Source organism: Marmota flaviventris, chromosome 19, assembly GCF_047511675.1.
Source record: "Marmota flaviventris isolate mMarFla1 chromosome 19, mMarFla1.hap1, whole genome shotgun sequence".
NCBI lineage: Eukaryota > Metazoa > Chordata > Mammalia > Rodentia > Sciuridae > Marmota > Marmota flaviventris.
The window spans coordinates 9,205,388-9,232,478 of NC_092516.1; the positions used below are offsets into that span (position 1 = coordinate 9,205,388).

At 49.2% G+C, this 27,091-nt stretch overlaps 1 protein-coding gene across 2 annotated transcripts in view; it reads left to right on the forward strand.

Moving 5' to 3' along the window:
• The window catches only part of Snx29 (sorting nexin 29), a 385,059-nt gene that overhangs the window by 186,638 nt on the left and 171,330 nt on the right, over positions 1-27,091 (forward strand). For both annotated transcript variants that reach the window (XM_027940802.3, XM_027940803.2), the window contains one exon: positions 16,578-16,684. In XM_027940802.3, coding sequence (XP_027796603.2) covers positions 16,578-16,684 — 107 coding nt within the window. The remainder of the gene's footprint in view (positions 1-16,577; positions 16,685-27,091) is intronic.

Sequence of the window (27,091 nt, forward strand, 5' to 3'; positions counted from 1 at the left end):
CAGTTTCACCTTCCTTTCTGGAAGCTGCTGGGAAACCCCTCCTTGCTCATTCAGGCGCTGGCAGAAGGCACTTCCAAGGGGTTGTAGATGAAGGCCTCCATTTCTTGGCTGCCTCTCAGCTGGGCCCCTTCTCTCCTGGAGGCCTCTCTCCATCCCTGCCCCCGCTTTCCAGAACCAGTAGTGGCATGTGACATCCTTGTGGTGTTTGGGACCTGACTTCCCTGCCTGCTGCATTCTTCTGTCCTCCTCTGCCAACTATTTTCCGTGTCTGGCCAGAGAACGTGGCCTGCTTTCACGGCTCCTGTGGTTGGCTCAGGCCCATGAGGTAACCCAGATGCTCTCCCAGCTCAGGGTCTGGGCCCTTGTCTCATCTGTGGTCACAGCATCTTTGGGAACCATCTTGCCTCCCACGCCCGTCTTGGTAAATGCCACCACCTGGCTGCCCAGACTAGAAATCTGGGAGGCATCCTTTGTTTCTCTGTGCGGTTCACTGCCGTTTCCAATCCATCAAGTCCCAACTGACTATCCTCACTGCTGCCCCCTGGGTCTGCGGTGTTGCCGAGGCTGCCAGGTGGCCTCTCTGCTCCAGTGCTGCTGCTCTGCAGTGCGTTCTGCCCTCTGCAGCCTGCGGATTTAAACAACACGCAGGAGTCACATTACATGCCCTCCGTACTCGGGAGCCCACTGACTTTGCCTCCTCTTGAGATAACATACATGTTCCCTGTGGCCTGCGAGGCCTTAGGCCCACTGCCACCTGCCTGCGTGGCGTCCCTTATCTGTCGCCTCGCCTCCCCTTGTGCACAGTGCTTCAGCCACCAGGCTCCCTCCCTGTTCCTAGAGGGAGTCCCTTGGTACTGTGTGCTGGTGCCTGCTGTCCTCGCTCTGGTTAATCCTGGTGCTCCCCTGAGTGTCCTGTCGGTCAGTTCTGGTGCGTTGAGGTCTCTGCAGAGGTCTGTGGAAGGAGCCCTCCCAGGTTGATACCACGTACCGAGTGTTCTCAGCAGAAATCGTCCTCCGTGTTTACTTCTCCATTTTCTACCACCCAGAGGTAAGTACTCAGGAGGTAGCAGCCTTGTGGGCCTGGTCCCCTCGGGATGGGGCCCTGCCCCCCAGCAGTCACCCTCTGTTTATACACTGTGAACAAATTCATCAACAGCCAGGCTGGAATTCCAGAGCCTTTGTGGAGAGTGAACTATAGGTGCCCCACTTATGATGGGGTTACGTCCAGGTGAACTCACTGTAAGTTGAAAATGCTGTAAGTGGATAGTGTTGGCCGTTGCCCTTGTGACTGTGTTGAGGAAAACAGACCAGTGGAGAAGCAGCAAGCAGCACTCAGGAGAAGTCCAAACTTTATTTTATGTTGGCAGGCCCAGAGGAGAAAAAACTCCAAATTCTGAGCCCTGATCCACAGTTTTCACACTGTTTATAGGTTATTTGGTGTCATCTTAGACCCATCCTATCACTGGGGCTGGGTATTTTCCTTAAAAAAAGTGTGGCTGAAGGCCTCATGCAGGGTCTGTGTGACTGAGGGCCTCGTGCAGGGTCTGTGTGACTGAGGGCCTCGTGCAGGGTCTGTGTGACTGAGGGCCTTGTGTGGTCTCTAACATGAAGCACACTCACACAGATACATGAAGCACATTCACAGATAGATATGCAGCTCTGTTCACAGGCATCTGTTAGATCTATGGCCTTGAAAGCCTGGCACAGGATTGTCTGCATTTCAAGAGGGAGTAGTCGGCCTTCTAGGGCAGTTATTTAGGGTCCAGTAGGTAGGGACCCACAGTTGATGGGGCTTCCTGAAGAAAGGCTGAGAGGGGTGAGGGGAACTGACCCTTTCCCCAGGTACTGGTTTCCTACCATAATGTTTTTATTGTTTATTTTACAACCTGGTCTGGTTTTGCCATCACATTCCTGTGGCTGACCAGGAGCTGCTGCTGGCTGTTACTGCCCAGCATTGACAGAGGACAGGCCACACATCCCTAGCCTGGGAAAAGAAAGTACTTTAAGCTTCACAGTACAAGTCCCATTGAATGCTTCCCTTTCATACCATCATGAATGGAAAAATTGTAGTTGAACCATCCATGTATTTCTCCCCCTTTCCTCCTTCGTAGCTGGAGAAAGGAAGTATTTTCTTTCCATCTGCCCATGTCCCATGGGACTTGTAAAAGTTTGGGAGTGAATTTCTGCTTCAGATGTCCCTCAGTTAAAGGTGCCAAGTGTGGAGAGAATTATTTCTTAACTAAAGTATAATCAGAGTCTCTGGAGGACTTCCATATCCCTTGGGAACTTCCCTTGGGTCCCCAGGGAGGTGGACTTGGGTCTTATGTCATTGCCTTTCACTGTAGTGGTTGGGTACAGCGAGCCTGCAGCAAGTGGACCAGAGAGTCCAGCGCACACCAGCAGGCTCGGCTGTCTGCTGAGTTACAAATCCCTGCCAGATTCCTCCACCTCTTGCTTCTGCCCTCTGCTTCCTCCAGATCTTTTTTGTTTTGGGTTCCTAGATAAAATTAGGACTTCGGGGGAAGTTGTCAGCCTATAGAACATCTTTATGGGCTTTTTGAAATAGCCTCTGGTTTGTCATTTATTACCATGTTCCTTATGTCAAGGTCTCTTTCTCACGTGGGAAAAGAATGCACTTAGCTCGCAGGTGTATGTGGGAGTCATTCAAAATAGAGTGTGGTCCATCTGCTGTCTGGGTCTCCGCCCTGCCTGTGGGAGGGGGCTGGCTCTGCTGGCCTAGGTGCTGCTGCCTAAGGCTGAGTCTTTTCTGCTCTCCTCCCGCTGGAATCGGCCCTGAGTCTGCCGGTGGTGTGGGTGTGTCTCCCCTGAGCTGCCCTGTGACTCCCAGGACTCTGCCTGTCTTCCTCCCTCCCTCCCTCCCTCCCTTTCTTTTCCTTTCTTGTCTGATCTTATTTGATGGTTACTCTTAGAATTTGTTTCTTGCGCCAGGCAGGGTGACACATAACTAGAACCCCAGCTACCTGGGAGGCTGAAGCAGGAGGATTGCAGGTTTGATGCCAGCCTCAGCATCTTAGCATAGATCTTGTCTTTCATTAGGGCTGGGGATGGAGTTCAGTGGTAGGATGCTTCTGGCTTCAATCCCCAGTACCAAAATAAAAAAATTGTTTCTTTTGACTGGACTTAGAAGTAGAAGCCAGTGGAGAGGACAGCCTGCCTCTCTTGGCAGTCTGTCCCTGGTGTCTTTCTAGAGCCTTCATTCTCTTAGCCAAAAGTTTGGCATGTTCTGCAGCCTCTTCATTATTTTTCTTAGTAGGCCATTTCTTCAGAGCAGTAGGTAGCTGTTTGTGTTTCAGGATGTGTGGAGTGACGGGACATGAACCCTGCTGCCTTTGGTCCTGGTTTTCTTATTTACTTAAGGACTCTCTGACATGTTGATGGATGTCATCTTCTGAAGAGAAATTGAAAAGTTTGCAGATCTTGCTAGCTCTTCTGTGACCTAGGTGACAAGCCGTGGTAATATCAGACCAGGACCCTCCCCTCCCCCAAAGTTGTTTATTTTTTATTTTTTATAACAACAAATAAGTTGGCCCACAGTGCGGCCATGGACAGACGTGTGCTTTCTCTGGTTATTCTTGAACATAATGGGAGTTTCCCTCACTCAGCAGCAGGCAGACAGGCCATGGGGTGAGGCCCCGGCTGCTTGGAGAAACTTGTTACTGGTTCTCTGGCTTGGACCACATGACCCTCCTGTCTGCACTCAGGGCAGGGGCAGCTCATCTCCTGAAACACACAGGTGTATGCTCACTGTCTGGGGGATGACTTTTGGCAGCCAGTGGCTCCGCCCCACCTCCTTGCAGCGGACAGCTAATGAGGCACTGCAGCAGAGGCCCGACTTACGCTTGGTCCAGACCACGTGCCCAGTAGCTCTGCCTGGAGCTCAGGCCCTGGGCCTGAGAGGCTCTTGGAGTACCGGGTATTTGGGGCTTACTTCCTTTTTTTTGTCTTTCATTACTTAATTCATTAGTCCTCAAACTAATGTGCACAGAAATCTTCTTGCATATTCATTAAAATGCAGATTTCTAGGCCTTCCCTGGGGGCCCACTGGATTAATTTCTGGGACTAGAGGCCCAGGGATTTGCATTTTAGCAGGCTTCTTCTCCCATCTCTTTCCCCCAGTGATGTTGATAAGGGTGGTCCATGGCCCGTGGTTCAGAGCCACTCTGGTCAGAGGGACAGGCCTGCTCTTCTCCCGTCTCCCACATGTGCAGCCTTGGCCTTCGGCCTCCCTGCCTCTGCCCCGTGAGTACAGACACTCGGCCTGGGCTCTGCCCCATAAGTATCCACCTTACCTTGGTCTTCTCTTCTGTCCCCTTAGGATCCTTGTGTGCTTCATTGTGACTCCTTTTGTCTTTTCCTCTGTCACTTGACCCTGTGGCGTTCTTCAGGACTCATAAGGGAAGGGGGCTTTCAATGGGATTTCTTTTCTAAATCATCTTTTTCTCTCTGTGAAACATAGACTTTGCCATAACCTTGAGTTTCAGGGCTGATGGTTTTTCTCATTCCTGCCTGTGCCGTAGGCATCCTTGATACAGTTCTCCTTGTAGGTCCCTGGAACAGGGACAGATTGCAGATTTTCAGCATTAATTGTCTGAAGGTTTTCTAACATTTCTTAACAAAAATCATCTTTCTTATCCCTCATCTTCTGAACAGCTGGTTTTTGTTGACTGGCTTTGTGTTGAGGCTTTGGGATTCCTTCCCAAGCTGCTGGAGGTACTTTCTGGTGTCACTTGTTGGCAGGAAAAGTGTCTTGGCAAAGCACAGACCCCCGTGGCTGACCTGCTTTCAACTTCTGAGATTCTCATTTCTCTCTCATTGGGTGTGTGCGTCCTTGACTTTCAGCTTTCTCGCCCTCCAGTGGCTCCAGATCATGTTTCTTTGAGAGCATCTTCAGCCTTCTGGTACCTTTCTTCTTCTGCTTGCTTCCTGGGCTCCCCCATCCGGGCCTCCTGGGGGAAGTGCCTGTTTGCTCTGAGCTTAGGTCTGAGAATTCATCCCAGCTCTGCTTGGCTCTGGATCTTGTTGGAAAAAGGAAAAAAAAAAAAAAAAAAAAAAAAGCCTGTAAGAGCAGGATGGGCTTGGAGAGTCTTCTGCTTGGTTTGGTAACTGTGGAAGCTGAAGCCTACAGAGGGGGGTAGCTGGTCAAGGTCACAGAGTACTCCCTGGCAATTTGCCAGTTATTAGAATTTAAACTGCATTTCCTTTCATCCAGCAGCTCCATTCCAAGGAGTCCCCCACAAAGAAATATTTACACATGTGCACAGAGACAGGTGTCTCTTACAGGAGGCTGTGGATTGTGGTGCTGTTTGAATTGGGATCAGTAAAAGCCTGGCGGGATAGACTGGCTGGGTCTGGAGTGTAGCGGTGGTAGAGAGCTTGGCCCTGTGCGCTGCAGGATGGAGATGGCCACACAGCAGCAGAACAGTAGCTGCTGAAGTGTGTAACTGCGGGCATATCTGAACACACAAATGTGCGGGCAGATGTGACTGGGAAGAGACCTGGGACAGTGCTGAGGAGCATGGGATGGGTGGGAGGCCAGGCTGTGGCAAAGGTGACCCGCACTTCCTGCACTCTGCACTTAAGCATTTGAATTTTAAAAACATGGGTAGAATACACATACCATAAATTGACATGCCCTAAGTGCAGTCGCTTCAGTGCTTTGGTTTTTAATATGGTCACAGAAGGTTAGAACATCACTGCTCTGACTCCAGGGCATTTTGGCAGAATCCTGCACCCGTGGTCAGGCAAAGGCTCACAGTAGTGCTGTGCACTTGTAGCATCAGTAAAAGCTATCCTGGCAACTGGGAAACAGCCTTTTGTTTCTGTGTATTAAATTGTAGACTGAGCTCCCTCCTGTGTACACAGAGCAAGGAGGAAATGTCGCAGGACATGCAAAGGCTCACAGAAGTGCTGAGCACTTGTAGCATCAGTAAAAGCCAACTGCCATTGGCACCATGTCCTGTCGTTACAGTCGTCCAACTTCCTGAGCAGTTACATGGACCGAGCAAGAGAGGACACACCTTTGAGAGAATATAAGCTCTCTAGATATCAAATGGATTATGTGTGATTTGCTGGCTGGGTTGGCACTTGAACCCCACACCTGTGCCTTGGTTTGCAGGAGTTGGGCACGTGTACAATTGGGGCAGGGCAATGTAAAAATAGGTATTTTTGCCTGCAGTGAATGTGTTACTTATATAATTTGAAAAAATAAACTTTTTAAAGAAGAAAAATAGGCAGAAATGCTCACTTGTACTGAACATGTCTGTGAAGCACACCTTGTTCTTTGGATGGCATCCCCAGCGGGAGTGGCAAATGCTGTCTTGTTGACTGATTTGTTAAGCTTATACATGGAGTCTCAAGGTAGGCATGGGCCAGGAATTCTTCAGGAAATATTAAGTCTAATTTGGGCCTCATCTGATTCTGGCTGTTCTGTGGGTTCAGAGATGCAAGATGGAACTTTGGCCTTTTCAGAGCTTCTCATCTAGGTACAGTCAAGGTCACCACCTGATGTTCTGTTAATTATTGTTACATTGCCGCGTACAGAGCATTCTTTTTGCACCAGGCACTCTGTTAATTGCTTCATCCATTTCCTGTATGTGATGCTGGGAATGGAACCCAGGGCCTCGCATGTGCTGGGAAAGTGCTCTACCATTGAACTATAGTCCAGCCCTTTAAAAAATTTTTTTGTTGAGTCAGGGTCTCAACAAGTTGCCCAGGTTGGCCTTGAATTAGCAGTCCTCCTGCCTCAGCTGAGTAGCTGGGAGTATAGGCTGGGCCAGTGCTCCTGGCTTCCATTTCCTTTTTATTCTGCCAACACTACCCTGTAAGGTAGCTGCAGTTATCCTCTCTATACCCAGTGGGAGGCTATGCCCGGGGCAGCCAAACACTTTGCAGAAAGTGGCCAGGATTTGAACCCGGGTCTGTCTGACTGTAGCCCCTGTACCTTTTGTGTTGTCCACCTCATTTTATTGGTGTGTGTGTTTGTGTGTGTATAGCTGCACAATATCTATGGAATTGAAGCAGCTGAAAAAAATCCTTGTCATGGGCTTTTGAAATTCCATGGTCTTAAGAGCAGGATGTACTATAATTTCCTGTGGAAGGTCTTACTTCCCATAAACCCAGGGCTTACTAATGCACAATTTCTCCCTCTGTGAGTAACTCTGCTGCTTTCAAATTGAATTGCAGAAGTCACACATGTGTATTGCACCAAATAAAAATGATTCAAAGGTTTAGAATGAAAATACATTATTTATCGTTCTCCATGCTCCATGACAGCCAGGTTGGCAGCCCAGGGTGTCTTTGATCTGTGTGCAGACTGCCCTGTACCTCACTAGAGGATGTCTTTTCCCCCACTTAGACACACCACACTCTCTACACTTCTGATTAATGTTCAGATCTGGATGCACCTGCAATCTGGGGTGAGCTGTTTTAAGAACAACATTTGGAGCCCTCTGTGCCACCTCATCTCTGCCAACAGGCTGATCCTTCCTGGACCTGTAGGGTGCAGCCAAGGTCCAGAGTTCTGTTGCGCAAATGCACTAGCACAGCTTGGATCAGGCAGGGGTGGCTGTGCCTGGCATACTTATCCTGCGAGGTTTATTCCAGCAGACAGGTGGTCTTCACTGTTGGGCCGCCCTTCACACAGAGGAAAAGCACAACACCGAAGTTCCCATCAGAGCCTATGGAAGGCACCTCACATGAGCAGGTGGAAATGGGCTGGCAGGGGTGTGATGACAGTTCCGCCCTGTGCAGCGGCTGCTCCCGGTTGTGCTGTGCACGTGTTATATATTTAGCTGATCTCTTGGAGGAGGGATGCGGCATCTGAACAGGTGAGCATCTTCCTCTGCAAAGACCGAGTGGAGAGGAAACCTGTGGTGGAGAGACTTTCTGGTTGTGAAAAGAAGACAGGCTCTCCATATGTTTGTCTTTTTTAGAAATCACCTTGTCTTTAATGCTTTGGGCAAGAGTTTGTGTTTTTGCCCTGTTCGATTCTCATAAGAGGCATTATGATGGCGAAAACAGACCTGGTTGTGAAATGAAATTATAAAAATGCTACAGTGAGACTCAGTGCCTGGGGGAAGGGTCAGTGCCCCTCCCTGTCAGCCTTTCTTCAGGAACCTAATTAACCATGGGTCCCTACCTATTGCATTGTAAATACCTGCCCTGGGAGTCTGACTTCCTCTTTTGAAATGCAGATACCCCTGTACCAGGCTTTGGCTAGAGATTCAACAGATGCTTATGAAAAGAGCCCTTTCTTATCTATTTCTGTGAGCATACTTTAGGTTAGAGACCCTGCAAAGGCCTTCAATCAGGGATTAGGAATTTCTTTAAAAGTGGAAAATAGCCCCAATGGTAGGATGATCTAAGATGACACCTAGTAACCTATAAATGTTGTGAGGAACTGTGGATCAAGGCTCAGAATTTGGAGTTTGTTCTCCTCTGGGCTGCTGGCATAAAGTGAAGTTTGGTGTTCTCCTGCTCTCCAAGTGCTGCTTGCTGCTGCTGCCCATCTAGACTGTTTCCCACAACAGCACTATTAAAACTTGAGGCTCAAAGTAGTGATGTGTGCGACAGGCCCTGCTGGGTTGTGAAATCCGCGGAGAAACGAGCTTTTTTCCTTCTATACTCACCATGTGTGAGCTTCACCTATGACATCTGATCACATGATTTTCTCCATACTTGGTGAATCTGTCACTAGCCTGGTGTCCTCTGTTCTTGCTCCGTGCCATCCTGAGGTTGCATGCTCTCCACAGAATGAGGGCTCTGTCCTCTGGGATGGCTCCCACTGCCAATGCCAGTTGCAAGTTCCAGACTGTGACTTGTGCTTCTGACCCTCCTGCTGTAGATGGGAGAGTGACACTCCGTCCTCCCAGAACTTGGGCGTCTGCTGCAGTGGCTCAGGGAATTCGGGAGACTTCCCATCAGTCACAGAGTGTGCTGGACAGAAGTCTGAGCAGGGGCGTGTGCTTCGGGGGCAGCGTGGGGCTGGGGAGGTTACTGCTGCCAGGCTGGGGAGGAAGGGTGGGCCCTGCTGTTTAGAATTGGGCAAATCACAACCCCACAGACACTCACTTTCCTGGACTTAATTATATCGACCTTGCACTTGAATTTTGAGGATGCAACGTAGGAACATACTGAGCATGGTGGCTGGTGAGAGGATCAGGGCAAAGGGCAGGCAGTGGTCATGTCACGGCCTTGCACTCCTGGCTATACTCTGCTCGGGGCACTACTGTGGCGTGTGCTGCCACCTCTGTCTCTCTGGACCATTAGGCTGCAGCAGGAGGAAGCTGAGCTTCCAGATGCTGCGTGTGTTCCCTGCTCCTGCGCTCTCCATCTTTGCTGTGTTCACTCTTAGATGGTGACTTCACACCCTAGGCTCTGGTCTCTCCCCTGGACTCCAGACTCACTTGTCCTGCTGCATTCGTGATGCTGCTTCTCAGGTGGCGGGCGGCGCAGCCATCTGACTTGCCTGCAAACCAAGCTCCTGGTCCTCGTTCACCAGCTCCCGTGTGTTTGCTCTTCCCCCAGTTTTCCTAGCTCCATAAAAGGATAGCACCGTTCTTCCTGTTGAACTCCTCTCTTGGCTGACACCCCACATCGAGGCTGACTTTCCCTTTCAGCTACCTGCCTCTGCGTGCCACACCTGCTGTGCTCACTCAGCCCAGGCCCCCAGTCCACGGCTTCTTGCTTGGACTGTTGCAACAGGTGCCTACCCAGCCGAGTTGTGGAGTCTGCAGGAAGATGATGTGTGATGCAGTTATGTTGTGTGATGCTATGGAAGGTGAGGGGCCTCGCCTCCATTCATGATCCTTCAGTCACACTGGTCTCCTTGCTGTTCCTGGAACACACTAAACTGTTGCCTTCCTCAGGGCCTTGGCATGTATGTTCCCTGGAATGCTGAAATGCCCTCAGGCCCTTCCAGGGCTCATCTGCTTTATTTTGGTCTCTCTTCAGTTAATACCTCCCTACTGAGGCCTTGCTTACATCTTTTTAATTAACACACTTGCATCACCACCTTCTCATTTTTTAACCCACCTCAGCACTTCGCCCAGCCCAACACATTAGACACTCATGTCTTGGTTTTCTGACTCTCTCACCAGGATGCAAGCCTCATATTGGCATTGACCTTTTCTTTTTTTTCTTGATAACATCTCTGAACTTGTAGTATCCATTTCTGACATGAAGTGAATCTTTAGTCACTTGTGAAGAAATGGAAGACTTGCCCAAGGTCACCCCCTGGTGAGTGGTGGAGCAGACTTTGAACCAGGTGTCTGTCTAGTCGCAGAGGGCGCTGTCCTGCTCACCTTGCTCTCCACTGGCTGCAGGGGCACCTGGAAGATGGAGGATGTGATGTTAGAAACATACATAGGGGTGCTCTAGCGATCGTGGGGACCTTCCCAGGGAGGAGCCTTGTGCCCCAGATTTCCCCCTCACACATAAATGGGCTGCTCCTACTGGCGCCAGGTGCACCAACTTTTGTTAGAATGTCCTCGGAAGCCAGATCTGAATTTGAAATGATTCTCCATTCGCACTCAGCAGTAGCTCCACACGCTGTCTGCACCCCGGGTCCTGCTAAGTTTTTCAGATTGAAAGCAAAACATTAACCTTCTCATGCTGTTTGCCAGGCTGCTCTCCATGGTATTTGAAGTTTTGCTTAAAATAATTTAGGCAGAAACCCTATGTGTTCTCTGGTGCCTGCTAGTGAGACCAGCGTATCGTCTCTTTATCTCAGATGACTTATCACAGATGCCCCCAAACAGATTTGGCAGGCTGCCTGAGGTGGAAAAACTGCGTTCTGGTTTCCAACTTCGAATGACCTGCTAATGGTGCTGAGTAACACACAGCTTTTCTGGAACGGGAAAAGCATTTCTGATTTAAAGTAAACGTCTTTGTGCTGACTGCAGTTTCCGTGTCTCCGATCTCTGAATTTAAAAGGAGCAGGCTTATTGTTTTTGCCAAATCATTATTTTTTCATTTGAAGTCTGATTTCTGTAATTTAGCCATCATGGAAATGCAGGAGAACATTGCTGACCACTGAGGACAGGAGAGCAGATAGGACAGACTTTTCTGTGAGTGATGTGGGTGTTAACTGGGGAGGGAGTTTATTGGAGAATCCTATTTAGACAGGCCATGGGAGATTAAAATGGCCAGACTGAGTCTTCTTTGGAGACCCCAATGAGTTTCTTGGTTTGAAATGCTTTGTAAACCTGAAAGTATCATGTAAATTGAAGCAGTCTGTTATTTTGATTTTTTTCCCCCGAGGACCAACTAACTATGGATATGGATTTCAGGTTTGGATTAGTGTTTTAAATGCAGCCCTTGCTTGCTTGCTTGCTTATTTAGTCAAAAATGTCTGCGGTTGTTTAGATTTGACATTCAGAATTCAATGACAGCAGACCCTCTCCAAACGGGCTACCTGGGTGGGGCGCAGAGAGCATGGGCCAACGCGCTAACCTGCTGCCTTGACTCAGATGACTAGGCACTGCCCACACTTCTTTTGTGCTGCCTTCTTTGAACACTCAGGTGCCCACTCTCTCTCAAGACTAATGAAATCATCTGGGCTTGAAAATAAGCAAACCAGACGTTGTGCTTGAGTGGCCCTCTCCTAGCAGGATGAATGGCCTCTGTGCATCAGCACATGTTCACCTTTGGCCACAGGGAGGACACAGGCGTCTGAGCTAATGAGTGCATCCCTCTTTGGTGAGTAGGCATCCCTGGGCGTGGAGACAGGCTGGGCAAGTCTGCTGCTGAGGTTTCTTTTTTGTAAACTTGAGCCATCCAGGACTGCCTCGTCTTTTGTAAAACTCCAGGTTATGAAACAGTTTCTCCAGAAGCACCTGTTGACAGTTTAAGGTCCCGTATTGGTTATCTGCTGCTGTGTAACAAACTTCTCAAAAAGTTTAGCAGCTTTAACCAGCAAATTCTTACTATCTCATAGTTTGCATGGATTAGCCTTGTTCTATTTGCAAAGTCTGTTATGAGGTTAAATCAAGGTGTCAGCTGAGACTCGGTGTTGGAGGATTCATTGCTGCCCAGGTTGCTGGGTGCTGGTAGCAGGCCCAGGACCTTGTGCCTGTGGCTGGATCTGTCAGTTCCATATGAGGGGGTTGTTTCCACAGGCACCTCACAAGATGGTGGCTGGGGAGGCCATCCCAGCCAGGAGCCACCTGATCTTATAACTTATCTCAGAGTAACAGTGCTTCAATTCTTCTAGATATACTTTATTAGAGGCAAGTCCGTGAGTCCAGTGCAGACTTAGCAGGTAGAGATTACACAAGAAGGTGAGAACCGGGAGGCAGGGGCCATGCGGTGCCTGAGGCGGCCTACTGGTGAGGAAAGAATGACACGTTGGAATTAGGTTTAATTATGTTATTTCCTACATAGAATTAGAGTGTCTGATATACTTATTAAAGCTGCAGTAGCTGAACCAGGCCAGTAGGAGGTCAGAGAGTTGCAGGAAAAGTTAACTAGATTCTAAGGGACCTTCTATAAACTTGTGACTGTCCAGGATTTTTGTCCCCAGTCGTGAAGGTTAAGTGTCTTATTTTTGCATCTGCTTCCCCCAGCATGGAAGATTGCTGATTTTTAAAAAATGCTCTCCCAGAGGGCTGGTGCCTGGAAGGCCAGTAGCCTGATCACCGAGGTGTGTAGGCACGTGGTGGTTTGGGTGGCCATGTCTTCCTGATCAGCAGGATCTCCTTGTGGGGGGAGGTAATTAGGCCAGTGAAGGTCAGCACATCTGGAAGCCAGGCAGATGGGGGGCTAGCTCTGAGTTAGACATTTTGGATGCACATTAGTACCAGGTGCTGTGTGCCAGCTGGGTCCGTCTTGCCACGGGCACCCTCCTGCTTGCATCCACCCGGGTTGCTGTGCTGAGGGGCACGGCTGCCATCATGTCTAATGTTTCTGTCTCATTTCTAAAGGCAGTGCCCCTCAAATTCTCACTAACATGTTTTATAAAAGTTTAGTTTGTGTTTTTAAACCCAAATGATGTAGGCAGATTGATGAAAGCCATTCGTTTTCTTAACCTTATTATAAAAAAGGTGAGACCTTTGGTGGCCATCCTCCCCATTTCCTGCTCCCCAAAAGCAATTGTTTGAAACTGTTAAAACTGTTTCTTTCAGTCATTGCCTCAGTGTCTCAGAACAAGACTGTTGCCACTTTCTGATTTTTCACTTGTAGGCATTATTGATTTCTCACTGTGGAAGATGGGTAACACCCCCACACCCCCACACCCCTTGGGCACAGTCACGGCATAATTTAGCTTACACCAGTATCGGGGATTGTTTTATTATACTCTGAACGTGCCAAGCCATCAGGTACAGGGTCATTTTTCCTGCACAGCCTTTTGGCGTCCCTGGAGTTAAAGCTTGTATTTCTTTTTCCTTTCGTTGATGCGTGTGCTCTGTGCTCATCTCTGACTGATCTCCTGGTCCCCCTCAGTATGGAAACCCCCTCAGGAGGCTCAAGCACATTAAGTCACCTGTCACTCGCATCCTGAAGCGTGTCTCTGGGGCCTGCTGACCTGCCCCAGCGAGCAGCCTGCTGCTTGGTGGCTCACGGCTCTGACTCAGTTTTGTTTTTATTTCTCAAATAATGGCTTTGAGATTTAATTCATACCATACCATTCAGCTGCTTTTACTGCATTTGTGAGGTTATATGACTGTCACACACCAATTCCAGAACATTCTTATCACCCCTGAAAGCAGCTGCAGGCCCATTAGCGGTAACTGACCCAGCTTCTGGTGAGGGACCCTGTGCTGGGTGTTTCAGGAGGACAGGTCCTCATGATGCATGGCTTTGGGGGTCTTTCCAGATGTGCCCATGTCACAGCAAGACCCAGCGCTGCATTCCTGTGCGTGGCTGAGTGGGATGCTGTGAGGACAGACTGCGCTTTGTCCATCCCTTCTTCATTTGGGGTCTTGCCACTTTTGGGGTTTTATGAAAAAATCCTCCGGCTCACTGTGTGCTCGTCCCCTGTAACTTGGATTCTGTGCTCTACTGTTACTGGATTTGTTTTCTCCTTATCATGGGAGGCAGAGTGTCTGTGGGCTGTGTCTGCATGTCTGGGTGCCACCTCTCATGTGGTCGGCCGTGTGATTCGAGGTGGGAGATGTTTTTTGTTGATCCCTGGTTGGCCAAAGGGATTATTATAAAAAAGGTGAGACCTTTGGTTGCCATCCTCCCCATTTCCTGCTCCCCAAAAGGGCTTTAGAACCTTAGGCTATTTCCAGTGTGAAGCCCTCTGTGACAGGTGACACTTGAGCTTTTGCTCTAGCTGCCTCTGTGCTGTGACCCTGGTGCTGAGAAGTCGACTGTGGCCTCCCCCTGAGCCACGTGCTCACTGAGCCCGTCAGTCTTGACGCAGTGCCTGGGGCGTGGGGTTTTGAGGTGTTTCACCATGTACCTGCTCTGTGTCGTCTTCCCCCCTTTCTTGTGTTTCCTTTCTCATTTTCCACTTAGTTATCTGCTGTCTCTATTTTCTGGAAGTTTCCTGCCCTCCTGCGCTCTAGTCAGTGTTCCCTTGTGCTGTCATGGTTTAGCTGCAGAAAAGAGCTTTTTAGTTCTCTGTTTTCACTTTTTGAAAACTGTTTCCCTGTTCTTGTCTTATGACGCCGTCTTCTCCCCTCTGTCTCTGTGAGCATTGCTGGTAATTTGCTTTTGAAGTCCCCCACCTCTCTCTACAAGCTGAATTTGTTCATTCTGCTCCTGTCTTTGATCTGAGCTGCTGTCTCTCAAGGGTGGTGACCTGGCTCTGTGCTCTCATGTTGGAGCAGTGCCCGAGGGTGGATGGGCAGCTCCATGGAGACTGATGTGGGGTCTCAGCATGTGGTCAGGCTGTGTCATCCTGAGGTCCATCTCCTCTCCTCTCTTGGCCACTTAGGCTCACAGGGGACCCTCTCCTGTTGCTCCCTGCAGCTGTGTGTTGGCTGCTCTCTGTGGGAGGGAGTGGGTAGAGAGGGGCAGAATGGGAGAAGCCCAGGCGCAGGGTGTCACTTCTCTCACTGTTCTAAGCTGCCTGGCTCTCAGCTCAGCCCGTGCTGCTGTGTTACATATGTCACAAGCCCAGGCTGCTCTGCCGTCTGCCTGTCACTCAGGCCTGTGGCCCCTCGTTTTGGTTTCTGGACCATCTTTCACTCCCCTTTCCCAGAGTGTGTGTGAGCACTTTGTGGTTCTTTAATGAGTCCTTCCATCTTAATAGGTTGAATTTGGGTGTGGTCCACTTCTACTTAGGAGTGGAACTCTTACCTTACTCTCAGCTTCTGAAATTCAGTCGTTTCCTCTGTAGTTCTTTTTTTCCTTAAGGATAAGTTTAAAAATTTAAATTGATATCTTAATGGGATCTTGAGAGAATGTGGGTACAAGTTAATGAGTTCCAGCTCTGGTCTTTCACTAGAAGTCTTTTACATTTTTTTCTGTAAATAACTATTTCAAGCTATAGGTTGTCCCCGGGTCACTGCAGCAGGGGCTGCAGCAGCAGTCCCCTGGCACGGGAACAGCATCGCGCAGGCGTTCTGTTGCTGGGGCCTCACTGGCGCAGCAGGCCCAGCCAGCTGTCCTGGTGGAGTTGTAGCCATTGGGTGGCTGGGAATGGTCACAGATCACGTCAGGTGTGGGGACTCCAGTGTTGCTCGGCCTTCCTCATGTTCACTCCCTCCTGGAGGTCACGGGGGCGAGCCTTAGATCCTCACCATCGTGGTTGCCAGGGCATCAGGAGAACTGTCGTGGGGAGCACACGAGAAACGGCCTCGTGCTGAGGCTCAGGCCGAGCCTTATTCTTGGGGCACACCCCTTCTGGAGGAGCTCCTTCCTGCTCTGGTTGTCCCACTTTCCTGGGAACCACGTGGCTGCAGTTCCCAGTCCTCCTTTACCTGCTCTCTGGAAAAAGCCCATACACATGGATGTGCACCTGGTTGTGGGTCCTGTGCCCTGCCCTGGGAGGCATCTCCCTGTGGCATGGCCTCGTGGTCACTCATGCATTGCCAGTAGAGCATTCACAGAAGCTGTCACCCTCAGAGGGCTTGCAGAAGCCAGTTCTTGGTCTTGCATGTCACCAGAACCCCATTACCATCCTACGTTGGACTGGAGGCAGGCACTACCTTGTGGTATAATGTTGTTGACAAAGAAATTTGGCCAACATAAAAGATCCAAGTGTAGGCCCCTGTGTTGCTGGGGCAGTGATGGCTTCCCTGGGATGGAAGAGTGATGAGGTTGTCTCAGACTCCTGTGCGTCTCTCCTGACAGTTCTGAAGTGAAGTTTATCCTCATTTTACTGTTATAAAATACTTTCGTGAGAACGCTGTGGTGTGCAAGTATTTAGTAAGTGTGTGTGTGCATACACGTCTTGTGAATTCCTCAAATTTGGCCACATATTAAAGGATCAATGCACCTACAATATAGAGTGTATTTAGGATTTGAAGGATGATTTAGTGTTACAAATTCCTCTCTCTGGAGAAGCCATTTGGGAAGGAAGTTTTTTTTTTTTTTTTTTTTTAAACTGGGAAAGTAACTTCTGATTAGTGGTAATATTCTTATGGACTGTCTTTCTTTTCCTAAAGTTGTGCCAAATCTTTGGAACGTTGATGGCGAAGTTACAGTCCCTGAACAGAAGCCAGGAGAGGTTGCTGAAGAGCTTGCAAGCTCTTACGAAAGGAAGCTCATTGAGGTAAGGTTGCCTGGGAGGAGGCTGCATGTCTATTTTGGATCTCTGCTCTGGGAACCTCTGGGGACAAGGCCTAGTGTGCTAAAATGGAGCCACTAGCAAGATGACCAATCAAGACCCCCCCCCCACACACACACACACAGAACAAAACAGAGATAAAACCAGTATAGACAAAGGAAAGTGGAGTTGATTCTTTGAAAAATGTCACTTAATTGGAAACATCTGGCACTTATGGTAAGGAAATGAGGGAAAGCACACATATGTACCATTAGAAGTTAAATAAATGAAACTCAGATTTGGAGGATAAAGGCAGGAGAGAACACTGCATTCAGGCTTGTGCTGCTGAGCTGGAGATGTGGGTGAGCTGGGCTGTGTCCTAGAATGGCGTTCGATGCCAAATTCAACTGAGGGTGAGGCCCACTGCCCGAAAGAGCCAAAAAGCTGTGCTTGAAAGTTGAAAAAGCAATCAAAGAATGGCTTCCCTGGTGATGTTGGGCCTCCGTGGCTTCATGGCGATTTCCAGGAACACTTTCAGGGCACCCACAGAGAGCCTTCTGCTGTTTGCATTTCCTCACAGCGTTCTGTACGTGCATGTGTGTGTCTCGGTTCCAGGATATATCACTCTTCTATTAAAAACTGACAAAGCATAAAAAAACTGTGCACTTGTTTCATTTAGGTAAGGATGTACAAAGATTCTAGAAAGAGATTCTTCAAATTCAGCCACATATTAAAGGATCAATGCACATACAAAATAGTGTATTTAGGATTTGAAGGATGGTTTAGCGTTAGAAATTCATCCATGTAAGTCATCTTACCAAGAGGTTAAAGAAGAAAAACCAGATACTGGGCTGGGGTTGTGGCTTAGTGGTAGAGTGCTTGCCTACCATGTGTGATACTGGGTTTGATCCTTAGCACCATATAAAAATATAAATCAAATAGTTATGTCCATCTACAACTAAAAATATTAAAAAGAATTGATTTGGATAGGTGATGAAATTTGACTGTGTTCATCGTCCATACCTGAAGAAAGTGATCTTGATGAATACGGACTGAAGTCTTTAGGCACAGTAGCATTTTATCATGAACCATCCACTGTCAGCACAATCATTGGTGAAGCTTGGGACCAAGGTTTTTATTATTTGTGTGTGTATGATGTTGTGGTGCTCAGCTGGGGGTAGTATTACAGGTCATGTCTGTAGATTCATGTCCACATGGAGGTCTGTAAGGAGACTTCCAGTACTTTCTAAGACTTCTCCAGTGAGTTAATTTTATAACCAGAAAAAGACCTACTAATTGTTAATGGGAACATGCTGGAGTTGGGGGTATGGGGGTGGGTCTGGAAGAGGATGCCTTAAGCTCATTCTCAGTTTGATCTGCTATTTTTATGCCATGCTTTCTGTGGTTCTTAAAACTACCCCTAAACAAAGGGGGCGGCTTAAGCAGCAACCTGAGTTCCAACTCAGGTGAGCTCAAGGGAAGGTGAGCTGTGACTGGGGAGCGTGTCCAGCCTTGCATGGCCTCTTGTCCCCTATCACAAGCCCCTCTGTGAAGACTGATTCAGTGGGGCGTGAGACTTGGTGTTGGCTGATGGCAGTGGCAGTGTTGAGCTGCCAGATGGGGGGCTGGTGGCTCAGGTCAAGCTTTCTCTGACCAGCCTGTGACTCCCCCTGGGAGGAGCCAGCTATGTGCCTGAAGCAGAGACATCCTCACAGGGCACGTCCTGCCCAGACTGTGTCTCATTCTTCTTTGGTTGCATAGCCAGTTTCTGCCAGTGTCCTTCCATCTGTGACAAACTGTAGCCTTTCATGACGCCAAGGCACTGGCTGAGCCCTCAGCTCTCCTGGATGGAGTCCTTGTGGCCGTGCTTGGGGCTATTGCTCTGCCACCTTGTTCTTGGGTTGATGTCCACCCGCTGTGGGAGTAGAGCAGTGAGCGCCTGTGAGAGGCTGACGCAGGCTCTTCCACTTCAAAGGGCGGAAGAAGAGGCCATGCTTCGTGTCAGATAACACGGCTGTTGGGACACTCAAACCTGCGATTCACCCACTGTGAAGGGAGCTCCTGAGCATTTCACTTCTGTGTTCATCTTAGGAATCAAGAAAACCGCCGCCCCCACTGCCCATTCACACAGCACCTTTGTTCTTGGTGGCCTTGAGCCCAGGGTCAGGGTAGCTCAGAACCTAACGTTAGCACCACAGAAACATCTGTCACTAGTGGGTGACCGTCAACTGCCAATGACCGGAGGTGAAAAAAATTTTTTTTGTTGTTCTGGGGCTGGGAATGTGGCTCAGTGGCAGAGGGTTGCCTAGCATGTGCGAGGCCCTGGGTTCCATCCCCAGCACAGCAGAAGCAAAGAGAGCTCCTCCCTTCTTGGACTGCAGTGACAGTGCTCAGAATTTGTTTTGTAAACTCCCCTGGCTCTGATGTAAGGCATCAGAAGAGGTGGATTGGTTTTCACTGAGGGTTTTGAAGAGAAAGCCCTTGGACCCTCAAGGACAGATGCAACACCAGCTTCTTTGCATCTTTTAAGTGCAATTTCTTTGGTTTAGATTCATTTCTGGAGATTTTTGCATTCTATTCTAGCAGTTGGCTTCAATAAGAATGTCAGATATTGGAGGCATTTGGACTTTGATTCTACCTGGTGGCCTGCAGGGCACACACACTGTCCCTTGTCGTACTGAGTTCAGGTTGCCACTTTCTCCCATGAGTCCCTGGGTAGGCCACCCAGGATATTAAGCCCCAGTCAGCCAATAAAACCTGCTAGTGGGTTGCTTTGGGGATTGAGCGCAAAGATCCAGGTTATGACCTGGAGCAGACAGGAAGTGCCCTTGTGCCCCTGTTTCTCTCTTTCTGACATCCTTTGGGGGGCTACCTTTTCTCAGTTGCCTTGTTGAGTCAGAAAATCCAAGCACTCTGCCCTTGGCTCAGGATGGGCGTTTGGTCTGAAGTGGGGCAGCTGGGATTCAATTCCTGAGTCACACAGGAATGCAAAGGTGCTGGGGAGGCCATCTGGACCGCCAAAAGCCACATGAAGCATTGTTCCACACACTGATTACAGTGCACCTGCTGAGGCTCCCCTGGTATCCCTGGGTTGCACTTGCCACAGCTGTTCTGGGTCCAGTTCCTTCTGAGCCAGATGCTTCCACTTTGCCCGCTGTTTACAGTCAGGGTTCTCTGACTTTAGCTTAGAATCTGCTTCTGTTGCTCGCCACTGAAGTGTCCCAACTTATAGGACGTAAGATAGGTACGTGTTACTTCCCTTCATCTCCTCCTCCATGCCCTGCCCACTGGAGTTCAGTTCTCCTCTGTGCTGCCCTATAACTGCCCTGAGTCTTGCTTGGCATCCCGCACCTCCCTGTTTGCTCCCTCTGCCGCCCTGTGCCCCAGCACTGCCTGTCCAGCCTCTGCAAATGGAACTTTGCTTCTGTCCATATGGCAGGGCTCAGCCAGCTGTGGACTGGTTTCTCAGGTTCTGGGATACTCGTCACTTACTGGATGAGTGTAGTTAGTCCCAAGGTTTTTGCTCATTGGTGAAATAAATAGTATATTAGCAATATTTATTCTCATTATAATGACAGGTTTGCTATTTATGGATAAGTAAGCTTAAGCATCAAGCTGGCAAGAAGAAAACCCATAATGACATGCTGCAGAGAGCTGTGGATGTGATCATCATTTTAATAAAACGCAAAAGTTCCCAAATCAATTGGGACCTTGGACACAGGAATATCGCAGTATTGGCTTACACGTTGTCTCCTATGGGAGTCATTTTTTTTTTTTTACATAAAAATGCGTAGATTTTAAAATAAAAAGTCACACCCAAAAGTTACAGTAATTCTTCATTAACGTTGACCATCTGGTGAGTGTTCAAGTTTCCAGTTCAAATCGTGTTTGAATAAGAAGCCACACAGCAGCTGGTGGATGAATTTGTGTCTTTGATCTACAGGTTTCCCACCTCTATCTCCCTTCTCTTTCTGTTTTACTTGTAATTTACTAGTTGGAAAAACTGGGTCATTAATCCTGGAGAATTGCTCCCACTGGTGCTTTCTGAGGTCTGTTTTACACTTGGTACCCTGTAACCTGTTAGGGTTTGGTGACATTCATTTAATGACAGCAACTACAAATGCCAATGATAATGATGTTGATAGTGACCCTCTATTTATGCTGACTGCTATTTCCAGGCACCGTGTTAATTGTATTACATAGACTGTCTAATGTTTGCTGCATCGTTGTGGATGAGGAAACTGGGGCTTGGCAGTGATAAGTCGCTGGTCTGTGTTCAGGAGGCTACCCCGCCAGTGTTGAACCAGGACTTGATCTTGGCTGACTCCACACTTGGTGTTCTTTCTGTTACCCTCTGTGGCCTTCCCTGTACCTGCTAGGAACAGGAGCTGGGACTTGCTTGTCGGCTGGCTAAGGGAGTCAGGACAGTGAAAGCAGTGGCAAGCCTGCTAGCTCTTAGCTTGTCAAGCCCACGGGTATAATTGAAGGGACAAGGAGAAAAATGCAGCTGGCAGACGGTTCCCAATGTGAGCACGTATCGGTGTAAACAAACCTGTGTGCTTGCTCAGATGCCAGGCCCATCAGACACCTCTTGTCCTCTGCCTGTTCCTGAGCATTGGTGTGACCTGTCCAGGGCAGCAGAAGGGACAGAGCTTGCTTTTGGAGGCTCTTGGTTCTTTCTTCCTCTCCTGGCCTTCCAGTTACCCATCATGTTGGGGCAGGGCATGCACAGCTGCAGGTCACAACCGGGCCTCTATGCAGGCACCCAGATCCCAGAGCATTTGTCCTTGCTGATCTTATGGTTTCTTTTCCAGGAGATCTTTGGGCATCTCATTCCCACTACTACATGGCATGGTCTCCGTCCTCAGTGGCGATGGTGTCCAGGCTCAGCTCCATGCCATTTGCTCTGCCTGGTGTGTGCTGATGAGTCTGTTTCCCTCGAGGCCTCACTGCTGGGAGGGCCTAGAGTGGGGTCTGGAGCACTGGGAACGCACAGATGAACTTCCACAGAGAACACTTGGAACATGATCTGACACTCTTTTTTGGGCAACAGATAAAAATACTTGTAATTATAGTGGCTGGTTTTCAGCTTTTCAGACCCACACTATTTTGGTCCTGTTTTATATTTGCTTTCCTCCCTGAGGTGGGAAGTGGCTTCTTGAAGCTACTTGTGGGCCCCCAGCAGTTGTTGTCTGGTCTTGGTTGAGGGGCCTCAGGGGGTACTGTTCTCTTAGGGTTGGATGTGCCTGGTGAAGGGACAGGGCTGTCCTACGTTCTGGGTGGGCTGAGCCTGCTCCTAATATCAAGGGCTCTTCGCTTAAGGGGTGGAGCTGTGGAGACTGGGGGAGGGTGGCTGAGCTCAGTGCTCTTGGTAGAATGATGAAGAACTACTCCTTGCTGGTCTGCTTGGGCCATGTTCCTGCTCGAAACTCTCCAGTGGTTCACCTTTTCCCTAACTTCATCTACAGGAAGTACGTTGTGTATTGATATAAACCCGCATGCTATGGCTTTGCCTCATCTTCAGCTCTATTTCATTCAGACCTTATTCTGAGCTGGTTTCAGTTTCCCAAGCGTATACCTTTACACAGGTAAGCTTTTCTGCCTAGAACGTTGTTTTCTTTCCATAGACCCTCCCCTTCCCATTTTCCCTGGCTGACTTCTTGTCTTTAAGATCTCCTCCTGGAAGCCTTTGCTGGTCACCCCCTGCACCCCTGAAGAAGAGGTTCAGACCCCATGCTGTCTCGTGTGTGCTGAGTGTCTCCTCTCCTGATCCTGGTGGCACTGGTTTTGGGTTTGCCCAGCCCGTCTTTTCTTATTTACCTCTTTCCCCATGTCCTTCCACTCTGCCAGGAGTGGCGCAGTGATGGCTGTTGAGGTGTCTTGTTCACTTTCTCAGCCCAGCCTCCAGCACCGTCCCTGGCACCTGGCTGGCACATGTATTATTTAATAGACTTTTCATTGCAGGCAACAGAAAACTTGGCCCAAACTGGCTCTGGCAAAGATTAAACTTCATCAAGGCCCACCTCATTTTTCTCTCCTCAGACACACAGGACAGGCACATTTCCCAGCATCCTTTATGTGTAGATTGGAACTGTGTGACTACTTCTGGCCAAGGGGTAGTCCTGCAGTCCTGCTTTCATGTGGCATCACTGCAAGGTGACACTGGCTTGGATCCCCGAGTTCCTGCTTAGAGGGGAGCCTCCCTGTCGTGCTGCAGGGTCCACTGCAGGCTTAGGAAGAAGAGGAGCAGATCTTCGTCTGAGTTGCTGGGGTGCCAGGGTGCTGGTTATGACTGCAGAGCACTGTCCGTTCTCATGGTCTGTGGAAAGGGAGAGTCTGGCTATAGGGATGGGCCAGGAGCTGTGTCACCAGCTTCCTGTTTTTCTAGCCTTTGCTCTACCGTTTCTGGGTTGAAATCCTTCTGGTAGGTTTCCCGCCATGTGCACAGATGGCTGTGATCAATTCTGGGCAAATAGTTTTTCTTCCAGGTTCACATTTGGAGGAGAAAGCAGGAGTCTGTCTCTCTACGCCTGGCAGAGCCTCGCGTTCTTATGGCAGAGCCAGTTTAGGTTCCACTCCTGGGTCTGAGCTGCTGGCAGTATCTGGCTCCTGCTGAGGAGAGGGAAGCACCCATTGAGACACTGTGAATGAAGGTCCGGGAGGGGGTGGCACCTGGGGAAATGATACCATGGAGGCTGACGGCCAGGTTCACTTTGGAGGTGTGTGACTACAGGGAAGAGTGGGGGCCAGATCATCCGTGGGCACCTCGATGAACCAACCCTCTCCCTTGACTTAAGGGACACATGTCCTATGGAAGGTCAGCACCATCCAAGAGGAGTTTGTAGCAGTAAGCAAGACAGAAGAGGGGCTGGTAATGGAGGGCAAGGAGTGGAAGTCTCAGAAGACGGCGCAGGAATGTTCATTTCTGAGCTGGGCTTGGAAGGTAGGGGTGGTAGAAACTGAGGCTCAGAATGGTTGTGTGGAGGATCCTAGATCACACAGCAGGGGAGCGGTGGCACTGGGCTTCAAACCCAGTTCTGAAGCCTTGGTACTGAGATCCTTTCACCTCGTTCTTCAGTGTGTTGGCTCACAAAGGTGTCACCAGGCAAGTGGGGGCCCTCATCTGAGGTGAAGCTTACCACTTCATTTCCAGATGCATTTTGTGTACTTCCTCCAGCCAAAGACTTCTCAAGATTTAAAGACATTCAAAATTGGATTGGGAGCAACTTTGAGATTTTGTTGCTTCTCCTGATTCATCACAGAGCAAAATTAATCAAGCGAATTATGTAGCTCAGCTAATAACTTGCTTTGATCTAATAGCTCTGTAGAAAGAACAAATTGAACGTTTTTATTTAATCCACTTTGGGGGCATGTTTGAGTGTATTAAAAATGAAAGCAAAAAGAACCCTTTTTCCTTATTTTGAGCCATTCTCTTGTGTTGGGAAGCTGCAGGTATCCTTCTCAGTGATTGCTGGGATCCCTCTCAGGCTGGCTGGCTCTCTGTTAAGTTGTCCAGTGCTTGTGCTATGCCAGGCTGGTATTGGGACAATTTATATCATTTGATCCTCACAGTCATTCTGTGGTGGCATTATCCTGTCCTCGTTTTATAGAGAAGGACACTGAGGCATGGTAACTTGCTGATGTTTAAGTTCACATGTGGAATCGATGGCAGGACTGGGATTCGGATTCCAGACCTGAAGCTCATAACCTCTCAGTTGAAAACAGCCACAAATTCAAATGACAAGACAATGTCAGAATGCAAGGATCCAAATCAGGGCTCTGGGCATGTGCCTGTTTCCTGCTCAACTCTGAGAGCTTCAGGTGTCCTCGTTTATAGCCTGGGAACAGTCATTTCTAATGTGTAGCACTTGGGGATCAAATGAGGACTCCTCACATGTTGATTATGGTGCCCGCTCCTCAGTGGGGTGCATCAGGAGGCGACCTGCTGGGTCGTGAGGTTGCGTGAGGGGCGTGAGGTTGCTACAGCCTCGTCTTCTCTTGGGCCTACATGCTCTGATGCAGGGTGAGTGAGTCCTGGCGCTGAGCCCACAGTTGCTCCCACCCCACGCCCTGCAGTCTGGAGAGGAATCTGGGCAGCCTTCAGCTTATGCATCAGCAGAAAGCACTGCCGTTTGTCCCTGGTTTCTGGTCCCGACTGCCGTCCCGACTGCCAGCCTGTCTCCCTTGCTCCAGGCTGAGGACAGCTCCTCTGGGGCAGAGGCTGGACCTCTGTGTTCCAGGCAGACTCCCCGCCTTCCTCCTGGCTGCTGTCACATGGCTGAGGGCAGCACCACCACAGAACTGCTCTGGACTCCTCTGGGCCTTCAGCACAGGCCTCAGGTGGGCAGACCCCCAGGGACAGGGTCCTTTCCTTCCCACATCCCTGGTTCTTCACTTCTCCCTTCGCCTTTCGGCTTTATGAGGTCTCCCAGCAGTGTGGTCACTGGCTCCCATGAGGGAGGCCTATACCCGCCAGAGGACCCTGAAGTCGTGCTTGCTCAGCCTCCACTCTTTTCCAAGGGTATCTTTGGAGAAGCCGCCAGAATTCCTTGCCCTTCCTCCAACTCGGGAACTTTGGTTTGCCAAGTTGCTCACAACTTTCTTACTTTTTTTTTTTTTTCTTCCCAGAAAACAACTCTCTCACAGCTTTTCTTGTGCCTAATTTCCCCCTTCGGTATCCTACTTTTTCTGCAACTTCCGTTGAAAAAGGTAAATTTTACCTCTGGTGAAGCCGAGAGCTGAATATACCCTGTCTCCTCAGGCTTCCTGGTGTGACTCACAGGTTCTGTTTTCAGCCTGCCAGAGCCAACTGTCAGCCACTCCTGCACGGTGACAAGCGCGCTGAAAAGTTCCTTTCCCTTCCATGGAACTTTCACAACGCACCACCCGCTGCTCCTCTGGGCCACGCAGGCAACTCTGTGCCCTGCTGTGGGCAAAAGATGCTATTTCTTTGGCAGAGGAGGTTGAAATTGGGTTCTGTCGATTTCTCTCCCACACCCTCCAGGTGGCTTTAAAAAAATCTTCTTTTAAGATAGAGAAGAGAGACCATCTTTGCAAAAACTTGAAAATTTTGTTTCAACAAAGATTTGGCCAAATGTCCCCATTGAGAACCAGTGCTCGGGGGGATACTACTTTTAAGTATCAAAATCTGGGCTAGAGAAGAGAAATTTTTTACTTTTCCTGTTGTTCTGTTTATATGATTGTTTTATTCTTTTCCAAACAGAAGTAATGCCTAGCCCCAGCCAAAGCTCTCCCTTGGTTTGGTGTTCCCTGAGGTCCTGTTCTCTGGACCCCTGGCTTCCTCCCCTCCTTGGTCCTTCACCTTTTGCCTCTGCAGGCAGCCTCCCTGGGAGGAGTGGTGAGAACTGGGAGTGCAGAAGGTGGTCACCAGGGCTGCAGTGAGGACCTGGGAGGTGTTGTCAGAGGGTGCAAACACATTCTGGGGCTCTAAAGTCCCGTTAACGACTACAGTTATACTGTATGGAGAGTAGACCTTAAGTGTCCTTTGCCACTGGCCTCTCACCACCACCACATGCAAAATAGTAACCATGGCCATGATGGACGTGTTAATTAACCTGATTATATCAAATTGTCGTGTTGTACACCTTGAATGTACACAATTTTTGTCAGTTGTGTTAGTAAAGCTGGAATTAAAATGTAAGCCACGGACCCTGGGTGACTGGGTTCAGTTCTGGGTCCACCTTTCTTCCTGAACAGCTCTGGGCAACCTTCCTATTGGCTGCACCTTACTCTTCCCCGCTGGGCAGTGGGAATGGTACACTTGTGCCCTGGCCTGGTATGTAGATGGTGGCCGCACAGTGCACAGTCAGCGATGCCTGGGACAGTGGGGGCTATAGCCGCACCGACAGCAGCACTGTTCTTCTGCGAGGTCCCTCATGCTCCAGGGCCTGGCTCTGCATGGCTGCTCGGTCACATACCCCAGTGCTTCACACTTAGCCAGAGTTTGAGCAAGACTTGGGAATTTTATGCTTCATTGCCGTGTCCCGCTTGATCATGGGCAAGTTTTGAACTTCTGTAGGCTTCACTTTTCTCATCTGTAAAGTGAGAATGTTAATGGTTCCTCTTTCATAGTGTTTTTGTAAAGAAGTTAACATGTCTGTAACATTTAGACCCTTAGCAAGAGCCATTTATATGAACATACTGTTTCTGCATTTCTCTGCCATTAAGAGAAAAATCTCCATTCTCCTCCAGAAAGGTCAGACATGCTGTGCCGTCCCTGTGGCATCTGACAGGGGTAGTTGGTGTGAGTGTCCCTGGAGGTGCAGCTGTTACAATGTGGGTTATAATGACAACAGTCAGTTGGTTTCGTGTGTGGCATGTGTACAATATTCCTAGTGCTGTTTACAGTTGTCACCTATGTTAATTCTGCATAATGCAGAAGGGAGAGGGGAA